Source organism: Crinia signifera, chromosome 1 (genome assembly GCF_055691185.1).
Source record: "Crinia signifera chromosome 1, ASM5569118v1, whole genome shotgun sequence".
NCBI classification, from domain to species: domain Eukaryota; kingdom Metazoa; phylum Chordata; class Amphibia; order Anura; family Myobatrachidae; genus Crinia; species Crinia signifera.
In genome coordinates this window covers 471,822,469-471,837,358 of record NC_139217.1, presented here as the reverse complement: position 1 = coordinate 471,837,358, position 14,890 = coordinate 471,822,469, and the positions used below count along the sequence as shown (strand labels likewise).

The 14,890-nt window shown below is 54.0% G+C and overlaps 1 protein-coding gene across 1 annotated transcript; it reads right to left on the bottom strand.

Moving 5' to 3' along the window:
- Positions 1–2,906: 2,906 nt before the first annotated feature.
- On the bottom strand, positions 2,907–14,387 carry STOML2 (stomatin like 2). The gene is made up of 10 exons (XM_083155412.1): positions 14,246–14,387; positions 12,336–12,488; positions 11,535–11,634; positions 11,140–11,198; positions 10,904–11,005; positions 10,289–10,423; positions 6,462–6,606; positions 3,734–3,813; positions 3,207–3,335; positions 2,907–3,124 (listed from the first exon to the last, which is right to left on the bottom strand). The coding sequence occupies exons 1-10, from the start codon at positions 14,285–14,287 to the stop codon at positions 2,999–3,001; spliced, it is 1,071 nt and encodes a 356-aa protein (XP_083011538.1). The 5' UTR covers positions 14,288–14,387; the 3' UTR covers positions 2,907–2,998.
- Between the last annotated feature and the right edge of the window lie 503 nt (positions 14,388–14,890).

Genomic DNA, 14,890 nt, shown 5'->3' with positions numbered 1-14,890 from the left:
GCTTCCCCGCTCTCAGGTCTGTGCTGCTATAAGATCTCACCCATCCACCAGGTCAGATCCTGCTCCAGCTGCCCCGCTCTCAGGTCTGTGCTGCTATAAGGTCTCACCCATCCACCAGGTCAGATTCTGCTCCAGCTGCCCCGCTCTCAGGTCTGTGCTGCTATAAGATCTCACCCATCCACCAGGTCAGATCCTGCTCCAGCTGCCCCACTCTCAGGTCTGTGCTGCTATAAGGTCTCACCCATCCACCAGGTCAGATCCTGCTCCAGCTGCCCCGCTCTCAGGTCTGTGCTGATATAAGATCTCACCAATCCACCAGGTCAGATCCTGCTCCAGCTGCCCCGCTCTCAGGTGTGTGCTGCTATAAGGTCTCACCCATCCACCAGGTCAGATCCTGCTCCAGCTGCCCCGCTCTCAGGTCTGTGCTGCTATTGTGAGGTGACAATGCCTAGGATCGTCACAGAATGGGGCACCGTGTGCTGATGAGAGCAGTGACAGCCTTTCCTTGGCTGCAACAGTCGCTACACAATGTCCTTACTGCCTCTGTAACGTCACCAGGAGCAGCAGGCCTTGTGTTAGTGTGACCCAGCAGCCGGACACAAGTCACCGCGTGCTGTGCCAAAGGTCTCCTGGGCGGGGGTAAAGCATGCCACTACTGGATTCGGAAAGAGTGGAAATGTAGTCTCTGGTGTGGGCAATCATGTCACCACCTGGCAAGTCTGACAGATGAATTCAGATCCGGCAGGTGCCAAGAAAGTTCCCTCAGTCCATACACCTGTGTTCCGGTGCTGGTTTCCAGGGTCTGGCCTGTGACGGGAACATTAATGCCGCAGCAGTGACAGACTACAAGATTGTGCGAATACAACGTTGTGACAACAGTTGGGGGGAAGGGTCTCTTCTGCCCCCTGCCCAGAGCGAGGACCATCACACGGTAGATTCTTCCTCTAGGCCACAGGATCTGGTCGTCAGATCTACGATGTCTAGAACACCACGTAACGGTCAACCAAGCGTCTAGTCGTCTAGTTAGCTGCCTAATGTTAGTCAAATACGTCTACAGTCACGGTGCCAGCCTTAGATCGTCAGCTCCATGGTCCACATTATAGTAGTGCAGGTCAACTTGGTTCATACTTTACCATCCAAGCAGACATAGGACCTTACGCACAGGGCTGATGCTGGGTGCACGCACACGCACACACCCATCCTTGCAGGGGCAGCGGACTAAGCCATTAGCATATGAGAACGCCCAGCATTTCATCAGCATTCCCATGAGAACACTGGGCGTGGTTATGCTAATGAGGCCGTGACGGACATGCGGGGGGCAGGCAGCTGACATCACTGCCGGACCACTTCCCCCCCCGAGTGTACACACATATGTAAGGCAACCTTACATGTGCGTGCACCTTCCACATCCATGGAAACATGTGGGAAGGTCCCAGTGGCATGGGAATGGAGCCATTGCGAACGTACGCGCCTTGTGAACGCTGGGCCGGCATACCACCATTTGCAAGGTGGGATCGCATCCGAGCGATTGAACCAGAATAACCCCCCTAGAGTTATGGGGCCTACACATGTAGTGATTTGACTTAATTTATCTAGATTGCATAGACAATGCCCCTACATCGCGCTGTGTGTGGGGGTCATAGTGATAGCGATGTGCGGTCCGAGAATCTCTATCGCCAGGCGACTAATATCCTGCATGCTGGATAAATCTAGATGTCACCGGTAATCTAGTGGTCTCACCGGAGAGCATCTACCTGTGTATAGGCCCCATTAGATTATAACAGCGAGCCATGCGAGGGGACACTGTTTACGTCGACCTATGTAGACATCGCCACCATAAAAAACTCATATTGACCATGTGACCGTCGATCTAACGCTGGCGTCTAACTTTTGTTGCTTTAGATCTAGGCGCGGTTGACTATTTTTAACTAGACGGTTCGAGTAGGTGTCCTTGTTCGGCTACACCATAACTATGCCCACTGGGATGTAAAAAAAACAAAAAAAAATCTTGAATAATGCATGTCAACCTTTTTCATGTCGACCTTTTGACTGTCTATTTAGACACTGTCCACCTAATGACTGCATCCCCAGGAACCACGGTGCCCACCCGCCCAGCCAGACCCCCGCACACAGCTACATCACCAGCAGGAGGAGCACTGTGGTATAACAGGAAGTGGGGCTGTACAGGGTGGTGCTGGGAGAATTTACACGTTATAACTGCTTCTCCAGAATGTCTTATCAGTAGGCGCTGCCACAATCCTTAATCCGGCCTTTGCCCAATATCAACCCACTAAACATCATTGGGATGATTTGGAACTCGGGCTGCACACTAGGCCTCGGCGCCCAGTGTCAGTGCCTGGCCTCGGTGCCCGGCGTTGTCAGTGCCTGGCCTCGGTGCCCGGCGTTGTCAGTGCCTGGCCTCGGTGCCCAGCGTTGTCAGTGCCTGGCCTCGGTGCCCAGCATTGTCAGTGCCTGGCCTCGGTGCCCAGCATTGTCAGTGCCTGGCCTCGGTGCCCAGCATTGTCAGTGCCTGGCCTCGGTGCCCAGCATTGTCAGTGCCTGGCCTCGGTGCCCAGCATTGTCAGTGCCTGGCCTCGGTGCCCAGCGTTGTCAGTGCCTGGCCTCGGTGCCCAGCGTTGTCAGTGCCTGGCCTCGGTGCCTGGCAATCCCAGGAGACGCGGCAGGAACCCTTCCCAGAACGCGAAGGCTGTTATTAATATGGAGTTGGTCTCACATTTGCTATGAGTATTGCAAAGACGTTCAACCAGCCATATGAGGAGTGATGTTCAGGGTCCACGCCTCTGTCCATGTAGTGCAGGACCCCACACCCAGATTTATTATCTAACACCAGAAAAACGGCCAGAGCCCAAGCAGAAACCCACCACACCTGAACAATGCAAAGGAGACTTGGTTCAAATGTTATATTATTTCATGTGACAATTAATAACAATAATAAAAAAAAAAGTCCTATAAACAATCATTATCTCGGGATAATTCCTCAGTTGCTCTGGGTCACCTCGTCTATCCTCCTGAACCGGTTTTCCTCTGTGCCAGTGTCTGTGAGGCGGCCCGGGCGCCCCTTCTGAGGTAAGCTTTTGGTCAGCGTGCCGTAAATCCCCATAGCCTAGGAGGGACAGAGCAAAGACATTACGCAGAGTTATAGACGGCAATATGGCGTATACAGATCATGTGACCTTTGTACAGACCTGAGTCACCATGCCACTGATGTCACCGGTGTTGGTGGGCAGCAGAATAGTGTTGGACTCCTGTGCCAGCTTGGAGAAGGCGGCCACGTACTGCTCGGCCACAGAAAGAGACGCTGCAGCATCGCCATGCTAGGGAGACAGTATAAGCAGGGCATTAGTACTAAGGTGTGTGCTGTGCTGGCTAAGAATCACTCCAATAACTGCATATTTTGCTTTCCAACTGCAGGGATGGAGTGCAGTACCGTCACATGAATGCAGGTGGCGCTGTTTGACATGTATTAGCTGCTGCCTGTAAACACACTGTGGCATTTGTCTGAGATCCATCCCAGCAGAGGGCGCTGATACATAATATTCACTGCACTATAATGCTCATGTTAGACATGCTACTGCTACTGATATCTCACGGGGCCTTCATTAGAACAAGTTCCTATTTCTATATATCTATAGATGTAATACTTCTATGTAAGCACAGAGGAGTACAGGTAGCAGACATGGTAACCGGAGCACAATCCCCTCTGGGGCAATACCTGCTTTGTGAGCGCCTCAGCTATCATACGGATGGCCTCTCCCCGGGCACTGGCTCTGGCCAAGATGGCGTTGGCTTCACCTGTTGTAATGACACAGAGAGGAATATTACTGTAACAGGAGGAGAGGTGTGTATACAGCGCTGATCAGAGATCAATAAGCTGTGGTAGTTCCCAGGTCACAGTTCTGTGTTACCTGTGATGTCACTAGGAGGGGAGACATGAGGTCACAGTTCTGCGTTACCTGTGATGTCACTAGGAGGGGAGACATGAGGTCACAGTTCTGCGTTACCTGTGATGTCACTAGGAGGGGAGACATGAGGTCACAGTTCTGCGTTACCTGTGATGTCACTAGGAGGGGTGACATGAGGTCACAGTTCTGCGTTACCTGTGATGTCACTAGGAGGGGAGACATGAGGTCACAGTTCTGCGTTACCTGTGATGTCACTAGGGGGGGTGACATGAGGTCACAGTTCTGCGTTACCTGTGATGTCACTAGGGGGGGGGAGACATGAGGTCACAGTTCTGCATTACCTGTGATGTCACTAGGGGGGGGGGGGGAGACATGAGGTCACAGTTCTGCGTTACCTGTGATGTCACTAGGAGGGGTGACATGAGGTCACAGTTCTGCGTTACCTGTGATGTCACTAGGAGGGGAGACATGAGGTCACAGTTCTGCGTTACCTGTGATGTCACTAGGAGGGGTGACATGAGGTCACAGTTCTGCGTTACCTGTGATGTCACTAGGAGGGGAGACATGAGGTCACAGTTCTGCGTTACCTGTGATGTCACTAGGAGGGGAGACATGAGGTCACAGTTCTGCGTTACCTGTGATGTCACTAGGAGGGGAGACATGAGGTCACAGTTCTGCGTTACCTGTGATGTCACTAGGAGGGGAGACATGAGGTCACAGTTCTGCGTTACCTGTGATGTCACTAGGGGGGGGGGGGAGACATGAGGTCACAGTTCTGCGTTACCTGTGATGTCACTAGGGGGGGGGGGGGAGACATGAGGTCACAGTTCTGCGTTACCTGTGATGTCACTAGGAGGGGTGACATGAGGTCACAGTTCTGCGTTACCTGTGATGTCACTAGGAGGGGTGACATGAGGTCGCAGTTCTGCGTTACCTGTGATGTCACTAGGAGGGGAGACATGAGGTCACAGTTCTGCGTTACCTGTGATGTCACTAGGAGGGGAGACATGAGGTCACAGTTCTGCGTTACCTGTGATGTCACTAGGAGGGGAGACATGAGGTCACAGTTCTGCGTTACCTGTGATGTCACTAGGAGGGGAGACATGAGGTCACAGTTCTGCGTTACCTGTGATGTCACTAGGAGGGGAGACATGAGGTCACAGTTCTGCATTACCTGTGATGTCACTAGGAGGGGTGACATGAGGTCACAGTTCTGCGTTACCTGTGATGTCACTAGGAGGGGAGACATGAGGTCACAGTTCTACATTACCTGTGATGTCACTAGGAGGGGAGACATGAGGTCACAGTTCTGCGTTACCTGTGATGTCACTAGGAGGGGATACATGAGGTCACAGTTCTGCGTTACCTGTGATGTCACTAGGAGGGGTGACATGAGGTCACAGTTCTGCATTACCTGTGATGTCACTAGGAGGGGAGACATGAGGTCACAGTTCTGCATTACCTGTGATGTCACTAGGAGGGGAGACATGAGGTCACAGTTCTGCATTACCTGTGATGTCACAAGGAGTGGTGACATGAGGTCACAGTTCTGCATTTCCTGTGATGTCACTAGGAGGGGTGACATGAGGTCACAGTTCTGCATTACCTGTGATGTCACTAGGAGGGGTGACATGAAGTCATAGTTCTGTATTACCTGTGATGTCACTAGTAGGGGTGACATGAGGTCACAGTTCTGTATTATCTGTAATGTCACTGGTTGGACAGGTGTGAGAGGGGAGACATGAGGTCACAGTTCTGCGTTACCTGTAATGTCACTGGGGAGATGGCTGGGAGGGGGGGGCATGAGGTCACAGTTCTGTGATGTCACTGGGAGGAGGTTGGAATAGGAGAAATGAGGTTACAGTTCTGCATACTTGTGATGTCACTGGGGGGACATGAGGTCACAGTTCTGCGTTACCTGTGATGTCACTGGGGGGACATGAGGGACCATTTTTAAGGTCACATTATCCCCAATCTCCTCATACAGGGTTTCCCCAGAGCAGCTGGATTTTCATACACAGCACAGAATGTGGCTGTTAAACAATACATTGCCTTTATTAGTAACAGGGCTGGTAATCCTGGTTCCGAGACCCCGGTGAGAGGAGCACTGGATGCGGCAGGAGCACAGCGGCTATAACCGGTCTGTCATGTCTCACAGAGCCAGAACTACCCACCTCGGGAACAAGACTGCATTGCTGGCTTCCTTATCATCCCGTGTGTATGTGTGTGACAACCCACCTGCCGCTTTGCTGCATATGCACCACCACCCGCTGTGCTTCGATGCAGACGTGCCACCAGCCACTGTGCTTCCCTGCGCGTGCACCACCACCCACCGCTTTGCTTCCCTGTGCATGCGTCACCACCCGCCATCCGCTTTGCTGCACGACAACCCGCCTGCCGCTCTGTGAGACCACCCACCTGCCGCTCTGTGAGACCACCCACCTGCCGCTCTGTGAGACCACCCACCTGCCGCTCTGTGAGACCACCCACCTGCCGCTCTGTGAGACCACCCACCTGCCGCTCTGTGTGACCACCCACCTGCCGCTTTGTTTATTTGCTCAGCTTTCTCCCCTTCGGAGGCCAGGATCTGGGACTGTTTCTGGCCCTCGGCCACGTTGATTGCAGACTCTCTGGCCCCTTCGGACTCTAAGACCATGGCCCTCTTCCTCCTCTCTGCCTCCACCTGGGAATACAGCAGATGGGGTCACCATAAGTCAGCGTTATCCCTGTTACATTTGTAACAACCTAAATGAAAACATGGGGAACATGTCCGGAGATTGGCCCAGAATCTGACAATATCCTCTATGCTGCTGGAGGATATAATCACCCCCACAACACTAATATATCAGAATGGGGACATGACAAATCCTCTGCAGGAGATTATAATGCCTTATACATGATATAATAACCGTCGTACTTCAGGTTATAGGGAGAAGTCACCAGGAAATTCTGTGTCCGCAGAGACTTGTATCATCCCGGATGAAATAATATGTGTTATATACAGGAGGTGATATTACGTAGCTCATACGGGATGCCGTCATTAGGTCGGCACAAGAAAGGTCTACACTCCTAACGTCGACAGGGTCCATTGATTTTTTCCCCACTGTGGTTCCAGAACAGGCAGCATTTCCACTAGGTCATGGAGGGAGAATAGAATAGTGCCGAGCACAGCGAGAGGGTGCCCTACACTTAGACAGTGTCCAGAACTAAAAAATACCTGTCAACCGTCAGTCCCTGTCGACCTTTCATGGGTTGACGCAACGATCCATACCCGCTCATACACCGCACATAATACTGTCACTCCTCCTAATGCTACGAGAGGTCCTACACCGGATCTATGTTCTAAAGCTCTCTCTATCTGCCACCACACGGGATTGCCGACTTACTCCTAGCGTTGTATGTCGGCTTCCTGTTGTAGTTCCGCTCATACAGAATACCACGATATGGAATGAAAGATCAATGCTCCCTATATATAGACACAACTCCATCAGTGTGGGGAGACTGGTCTGACCTGGAGATCATCAGGACACGAGGGACGAGAGGTAAGTGCCGGATGGGCATCAGGACACGAGGGACGAGAGGTAAGTGCCGGACGGGCATCAGGACACGAGGGACGAGAGGTAAGTGCCGGGCGGGCATCAGGACACGAGGGGCGAGAGGTAAGTGCCGGGCGGGCATCGGGACACGAGGGATGAGAGGTAAGTGCCGGACGGGCATCGGGACACGAGGGACGAGAGGTAAGTGCCGGACGGGCATCAGGACACGAGGGACGAGAGGTAAGTGCCGGACGGGCATCAGGACACGAGGGACGAGAGGTAAGTGCCGGACGGGCATCAGGACACGAGGGGCGAGAGGTAAGTGCCGGACGGGCATCAGGACACGAGGGGCGAGAGGTAAGTGCCGGACGGGCATCAGGACACGAGGGACGAGAGGTAAGTGCCGGACGGGCATCAGGACACGAGGGACGAGAGGTAAGTGCCGGACGGGCCTCGGGACACGAGGGACGAGAGGTAAGTGCCGGACGGGCTTCAGGACACGAGGGACGAGAGGTAAGTGCCGGACGGGCCTCGGGACACGAGGGACGAGAGGTAAGTGCCGGACGGGCTTCAGGACACGAGGGACGAGAGGTAAGTGCCGGACGGGCATCAGGACACGAGGGACGAGAGGTAAGTGCCGGACGGGCCTCGGGACACGAGGGACGAGAGGTAAGTGCCGGACGGGCTTCAGGACACGAGGGACGAGAGGTAAGTGCCGGACGGGCATCGGGACACGAGGGACGAGAGGTAAGTGCCGGACGGGCATCAGGACACGAGGGACGAGAGGTAAGTGCCGGACGGGCATCAGGACACGAGGGACGAGAGGTAAGTGCCGGACGGGCATCAGGACACGAGGGACGAGAGGTAAGTGCCGGACGGGCATCAGGACACGAGGGACGAGAGGTAAGTGCCGGACGGGCATCAGGACACGAGGGACGAGAGGTAAGTGCCGGACGGGCTTCAGGACACGAGGGACGAGAGGTAAGTGCCGGACGGGCATCAGGACACGAGGGACGAGAGGTAAGTGCCGGACGGGCATCAGGACACGAGGGACGAGAGGTAAGTGCCGGACGGGCATCAGGACACGAGGGACGAGAGGTAAGTGCCGGACGGGCATCAGGACACGAGGGACGAAAGGTAAGTGCCGGACGGGCATCAGGACACGAGGGACGAGAGGTAAGTGCCGGACGGGCATCAGGACACGAGGGACGAGAGGTAAGTGCCGGACGGGCATCAGGACACGAGGGACGAGAGGTAAGTGCCGGACGGGCATCAGGACACGAGGGACGAGAGGTAAGTGCCGGACGGGCATCAGGACACGAGGGACGAGAGGTAAGTGCCGGACGGGCATCAGGACACGAGGGACGAGAGGTAAGTGCCGGACGGGCATCAGGACACGAGGGACGAGAGGTAAGTGCCGGACGGGCATCAGGACACGAGGGACGAGAGGTAAGTGCCGGACGGGCCTCGGGACACGAGGGACGAGAGGTAAGTGCCGGACGGGCATCGGGACACGAGGGACGAGAGGTAAGTGCCGGACGGGCCTCGGGACACGAGGGACGAGAGGTAAGTGCCGGACGGGCATCAGGACACGAGGGACGAGAGGTAAGTGCCGGACGGGCCTCGGGACACGAGGGACGAGAGGTAAGTGCCGGACGGGCATCGGGACACGAGGGACGAGAGGTAAGTGCCGGACGGGCCTCGGGACACGAGGGACGAGAGGTAAGTGCCGGACGGGCTTCAGGACACGAGGGACGAGAGGTAAGTGCCGGACGGGCATCAGGACACGAGGGACGAGAGGTAAGTGCCGGACGGGCCTCGGGACACGAGGTAAGTGCCGGACGGGCTTCAGGACACGAGGGACGAGAGGTAAGTGCCGGACGGGCATCGGGACACGAGGGACGAGAGGTAAGTGCCGGACGGGCCTCGGGACACGAGGGACGAGAGGTAAGTGCCGGACGGGCATCAGGACACGAGGGACGAGAGGTAAGTGCCGGACGGGCATCAGGACACGAGGGGCGAGAGGTAAGTGCCGGACGGGCATCAGGACACGAGGGACGAGAGGTAAGTGCCGGACGGGCATCAGGACACGAGGGACGAGAGGTAAGTGCCGGACGGGCATCGGGACACGAGGGACGAGAGGTAAGTGCCGGACGGGCATCGGGACACGAGGGACGAGAGGTAAGTGCCGGACGGGCATCGGGACACGAGGGACGAGAGGTAAGTGCCGGACGGGCATCAGGACACGAGGGGCGAGAGGTAAGTGCCGGACGGGCATCAGGACACGAGGGACGAGAGGTAAGTGCCGGACAGGCATCAGGACACGAGGGACGAGAGGTAAGTGCCGGACGGGCATCAGGACACGAGGGACGAGAGGTAAGTGCCGGACGGGCATCAGGACACGAGGGATGAGCGGTAAGTGCCGGATGGGCATCAGGACATAAGGGATGAGAGGTAAGTGCCGGACGGGCATCAGGACACGAGGGAGGAGAGGTAAGTGCCGGACGGGCATCAGGACACGAGGGATGAGCGGTAAGTGCCGGATGGGCATCAGGACATGAGGGATGAGAGGTAAGTGCCGGATGGGCATCAGGACATAAGGGATGAGAGGTAAGTGCCGGATGGGCATCAGGACACGAGGGATGAGCGGTAAGTGCCGGATGGGTCTTCTCTGCCAGCGTAATAATGGCAGCCCCAGATCTGGTGATACCCGGTCATTTTACCCTTGCATACCTGGCATGTGTAGTAGGGTGGGAGGTACACGGGTAACATTACAGGCAGGGCTGGCACGCGGGGAACCCGGGGTAACGCCACTTACTGAGAACCTACCTGCATCTGCATGGCATCTCGGACTTTGGGGGGCACGTGAATATCTTTAATCTCGTACCGCAGACACCGAATACCCCAGTCATCGGCAGCTTGGTTGATGGCGTCCACAATGTTGGCATTCAGACATTCTCTCTCCTGTTAAATAGATTCAGGATACACAATGTATAAGTGCCCGGCCTAGGCATGGTCAGTGCCCGGCCTAGGCATGGTCAGTGCCCGGCCTAGGCATGGTCAGTGCCCGATAGTCCGCAGGTAATATACACAGGGGTTCCGCTACAGGTAGATACAATATCTACATTGGTTCTGCCAGCGTAAGTAGTAAATTGGAATTGCCCAAAGATTGCGTACAACAGTATAAAAGGCATCACAAATATTGTCACATGTAAAAACATTTTCACAATACAAAAACTAAAATCAATTTTACACTGTATCCGGATTCCTAAGTTTCTTTATAATAAGTAACTCAGGCAGCGATGTTTAGCAAGCCAGCTCCTGAAACCACCGTGGCTATGGTTCCTGAGGGATCGAATGTATGGCGCAACCCCATCTCGTCTCGTAATCGCACACATACACACGGCACTGTATGAAGTGTCATTAATTATACACCATACTCACCCTGAACACCTTGTCCAGGGACAGCTTGCCGAGTTCTGAGCGCATGGTGGTCTGCGCCAGCTGCGTCACTGCATATTCAGGGTCTTCCACCCCATAACTGGCCTGGGCACAGAGCATTGAGGAGACGGGTGAGAGGACAGTAATACGGCTCTTATTTTCTCTTTCTGCCTATGTAGCAATCACGGACAATGAAAGCAGAACACAGCTCGCGGTGGTGGTGTGTGTGTGACAGTTACCTTGTATGGATCCATGACCCGCAAATACAGCACTCCGTCTATCTGTAAGCTGACATTGTCTGCAAAATAACACCGCTCATCAGTCACACTACGGTCCAATATAATTACACATCCCTGTTATACGCAGCACACTCGGGTAATGCTTACATAGAATCCTACTAATCCACTGACTATACATCGGCTACTGTTACTCTCATCCTTACATGCCTGACCTGCTCTCCTGCCCCCACACCTTCCTAATACGATTTGCCTGTGTAGATTGTAAGCTCTGATGGCCAGGGCCCTGTACTGTAAACCACAAGAACCCATTGCCATATGCATGCCTCCAGTTATACAATTATTAGTGCAGAGTCAGGTCACAGGGCAGAGGGCAAAGGGCAGAGACCATGACTCACCCAGAGACACAGCAGACTGCTCCGGAACATTGATCACTATTTCCTTCAGGCTCTGTACATAGCGGATGCGATCCAGGATCGGAATGAGCAGATTCAGACCCTACAATCAGGAAGAGATTGTATGTAACATACGACTACTGCCTCTTACACATGACTCTAGCGATGCACCATGTTTTACTCATTGTCCAATAAACATTATATCCGTCACCTAATATTCAGATAACAGAACAGATTCCAAAGCTTAATGGGAACAGAATACAGCGCGCACAGATCTGTACGGATGGGGAGAGATCATTTCTCTGCACAGCAGACTTCCTGCCAGTAAGCGCATGGAAAGACACTGTGACCACTACGCTTTGTTGTCTGGAAAGACTGATAGCAGAGAATACTAGCTTGCATTCAGGCAAGACATAGGTCTTACGCTATGTCATGGTAAGGGACAAGTAACTCCAATATAATGCTATTTGTATTCTAGGCAAACGCCCACTTTTAGGAGGGGGCAACGCTAAAATCAGGTTCAGCTGCAGGAACAGGACAATAACCCCGGAAGTGGAACAGAATAGGGGAACATATTCTCTAACTGGGCTGCAGAGGGAGATCTCGCGTCCGTGGTGACAAGATGACAGCTCCCTTTACCCCTTCTTCTTCCAGAACGGGGACAGCAGGCAGTGTAGACCATTGAGGAATAATAAATAAATGACTTTAGTTTTAGGAGTTCTCCCCCTGGGTGGTCAGTGTGTTCTATAATGCATGCCACTCATATACTAGGATAAACGATGCATCAGACATTACTATACTTACAGGCTCCAGGATACGGTGGAAGCGGCCCATGCGTTCCACTACCCAGGCCTCCTGTTGGGGTACGAACAAAATAGCCGTGTTCATGGGGAGGCCGGAGGAAACACATCGCCGGACTTCATTATTCCAGGTGTTGGGGGCCTTTATCTGGGCACCCTGTAGAGAGAGGGAGAACAATGTGAGTTTAGTGCAGGCAGAACACTACTTAGTGCTGTAGGTAAGTCCTGAAATGCATAATAGGAGGTATCGTAATACCATGTATGGGTGGGTGCCACACTGCTGGGGCTGGTCCTGTAATATATACACTGCAGAACACTTACAACACCCGCTGTAACCTGGGTGCGGATGGGGTGGTGTGAGCTGGATGCAGCTGGTACCATACCATGTATGGGCGGGTGCCACACTGCTGGGGCTGGTCCTGCATTATATACACTGCAGAACACTGACACCATCCGCTGTAACCTGGGTGCGGATGGGGTGGTGTGAGCTGGATGCAGCTGGTACCATAACATGTATGGGCGGGTGCCACACTGCTGGGGCTGGTCCTGCATTATATACACTGCAGAACACTGACACCATCCGCTGTAACCTGGGTGCGGATGGGGTGGTGTGAGCTGGATGCAGCTGGTACCATAACATGTATGGGCGGGTGCCACACTGCTGGGGCTGGTCCTGTAATATATACACTGCAGAACACTGACACCGCCCGCTGTAACCTGGGTGCGGATGGGGTGGTGTGAGCTGGATGCAGCTGGTACCATACCATGTATGGGCGGGTGCCACACTGCTGGGGCTGGTCCTGCATTATATACACTGCAGAACACTGACACCATCCGCTGTAACCTGGGTGCGGAGGGGTGGTGCGAGCTGGATGCAGCTGGTACCATAACATGTATGGGCGGGTGCCACACTGCTGGGGCTGGTCCTGCATTATATACACTGCAGAACACTTACACCATCTGCTGTAACCTGGGTGCGGATGGGGTGGTGTGAGCTGGATGCAGCTGGTACCATACCATGTATGGGCGGGTGCCACACTGCTGGGGCTGGTCCTGCATTATATACACTGCAGAACACTGACACCGCCCGCTGTAACCTGGGTGCGGAGGGGTGGTGTGAGCTGGATGCCGCTGGTATCATACAATTTATGGGTGGGTGCCACACTGCTGGGGTTGGTCCTCTAATATATACACTGCAGAACACTTATACCACCCGCCGTAACCTGGGTGCGGTGGAGTGGTGTGAGCTAGATGCAGCTGGTCCTCCCTCTCACACTTTGCTCTGCAGTTATGTATGGAAATGCAGCAGCAGGTACTAGGAACATACTATTATATATAGATAGAGAGGGACATTTAGTCCTTTAGCTTTGTATTCCAGGGTTCCCACTGAGCTCTACGGCAATGCCAGGGAAACATCGGGGCTCCACGGCAATGCCAGGAGAACCTTGGGGCTCCGTGGCAATGCCAGGGGAACCTTGGGGCTCCGTGACAATGCCAGGGGAACCTTGGGGCTCTGTGACAACGCCAGGGGAACCTCAGGGCTCCGCGACAATGCCAGGGGAATGCCACGGAAACCTCGGGATTCCGCGACAATGCCACGGGAACCTCGGGGCTCCGTGACAATGCCACAGGAACCTCGGGCATTGCGACAATGCCAGGAGACCTGCAAGGCTCCATATCAAAGACAGGATCTGGGGGTGACAGGATTCCCAGGTTCTGTGGAGGCTCTCAGAGTGGTCTATGTACTAAGCCTCGTAGAGAGATAAAGTAGAGGAAGATGAAGCACCAGCCAATCAGCTCCTATCTGCCATGAGTTAGGAACTGCCCTGCTGGTACTTTATCTCTCTGTCTCTCTCTCCAGTACATTAGTAAATCTGCCCCAGTGTCAGAGGTCAGGCTGTCGCACTCTCTTACCCGCAGGAGGGCGCTCCCGGCCCGGCTCGCTGCTCTAAGCATGTTCCTGCGCCGACTCCTACAGTCTGTCTCAGCGCCCTGTGATGACGTCACGTCGCCAGGCTGAGGCTGGGACTGCCGGGTGTAGGCTGGACGCGGCGCTCAGTGATGATACCAAGTGTAGTAGCGCCATATTGTGGAGGGCACGCATACGCAACGGTCGCGCTGTGATGGAACGGCGCCGGTGAGAGTGCCGCCATGTTGTGGTTGGCAAACTAACTCATAGCCCTCACCTTCTGTAACCTCTAGTGTTCATCCTTCTCCTTATTACTGGCTGGTTGCATCATGCAGCTCATGTCCCAGCATCCTATGTATTATACAATGGTGGCCCCTACACCTCATCATCTCCCTCAGATCACCCAGTCACATCCTACTCACTCATAATTATTATTATTATTATTATTATTATTATTAATAAGCTTTATAACATCGGAAGCCGATATCAGCAACCACCAATGTCCCCAATCTGATGTATTTTTCTTTAGGAATTGCCTTCAGCGGGATAACCATCGGTGGTACAATAGATGGTTTACCTTGATGATGGGAAATCATCTGCAAGAGACCATTAGTCTATCGATGGTTTCACCCACCGATGGTCATTACTGC